The sequence below is a fragment of the Eimeria mitis genome, genomic scaffold (assembly GCF_000499745.2).
Source record: "Eimeria mitis Houghton genomic scaffold, Emh_scaff4417, whole genome shotgun sequence".
In the NCBI taxonomy this organism is placed as follows: domain Eukaryota; phylum Apicomplexa; class Conoidasida; order Eucoccidiorida; family Eimeriidae; genus Eimeria; species Eimeria mitis.
The window spans coordinates 3830-4530 of record NW_013572733.1 but is presented as its reverse complement, the minus strand read 5'-3'; the positions used below and the strand labels follow the sequence as shown (position 1 = coordinate 4530).

The 701-nt window shown below is 59.5% G+C and overlaps 1 protein-coding gene across 1 annotated transcript in view; it reads right to left on the bottom strand.

Moving 5' to 3' along the window:
• Positions 1-17: 17 nt before the first annotated feature.
• EMH_0074980 (uncharacterized protein) overlaps positions 18-701 on the bottom strand; it is a gene marked incomplete at both ends in the record, with an annotated part of 2974 nt that continues 2290 nt past the window's right edge. Inside the window, 2 exons of the mRNA XM_013499535.1 lie at positions 18-37; positions 88-701. Coding sequence (XP_013354989.1) covers positions 18-37; positions 88-701 — 634 coding nt within the window. The remainder of the gene's footprint in view (positions 38-87) is intronic.

Genomic DNA, 701 nt, shown 5'->3' with positions numbered 1-701 from the left:
GCTGCTGCTGCTGCTGGCTACAAGCGGACAAACGATCCTCCGCAAGCAGCTCCTCGCCTTTCAATTGTCTCGGTGCAGGGAGTTGACGCTCCTGGCTGTTTGCTGCTGTCTCCTCAGCCTGCTGCTCTTGGTCTAGGTTTGGGGGCGGCAGCAAGTGCAGATGCTGCTGCTGCTGCAGCAGCCGCCGTGCATGAGAGAGCTGCGGGGCCTCCTCTGTGTCTTCCTGGGGAGGCATCGTAATGTATTGCTGCTGCGAAAGCGGGGTGCTTTGCTGCTGCTCCTTTGGGGGGGAGCTGGCATCTTGCTGCGCATGCAGCTGAGGCTGTTGCTGCTGTGCTGCTGCTGCTGCTGCTGCTGTGTATGGAGGCGATAGAAGAGGCAGCAACAGGGGCGGCTGCTGCTGCGGTCCTGCTGCTGCGGCTGTGTAAATGCTGTGCCTTTGCATGCCGAGGTTCTGCTCTCCCTGTTGTAGTGTCTGCTGCAGTTGCTGCTGCTGCAGTTGCTGCTGCTGCTGCTGCTGCTGCTTGAAATTGTTTTGCTGCTGCGACAAAAACTCGCGCTGCAGCACCGCTTGTTCGTGTGGATGTAGTATCGTGTTTTGCTGTTGGTTGTGTTTGGTTGCTGCAGCCACATCCTTCTGCTGCTGCGGCTGCTGCTGCTGCTGCTGCAGCAGCAGCAGCCGCAGCTGCTCCTGCAGCTGT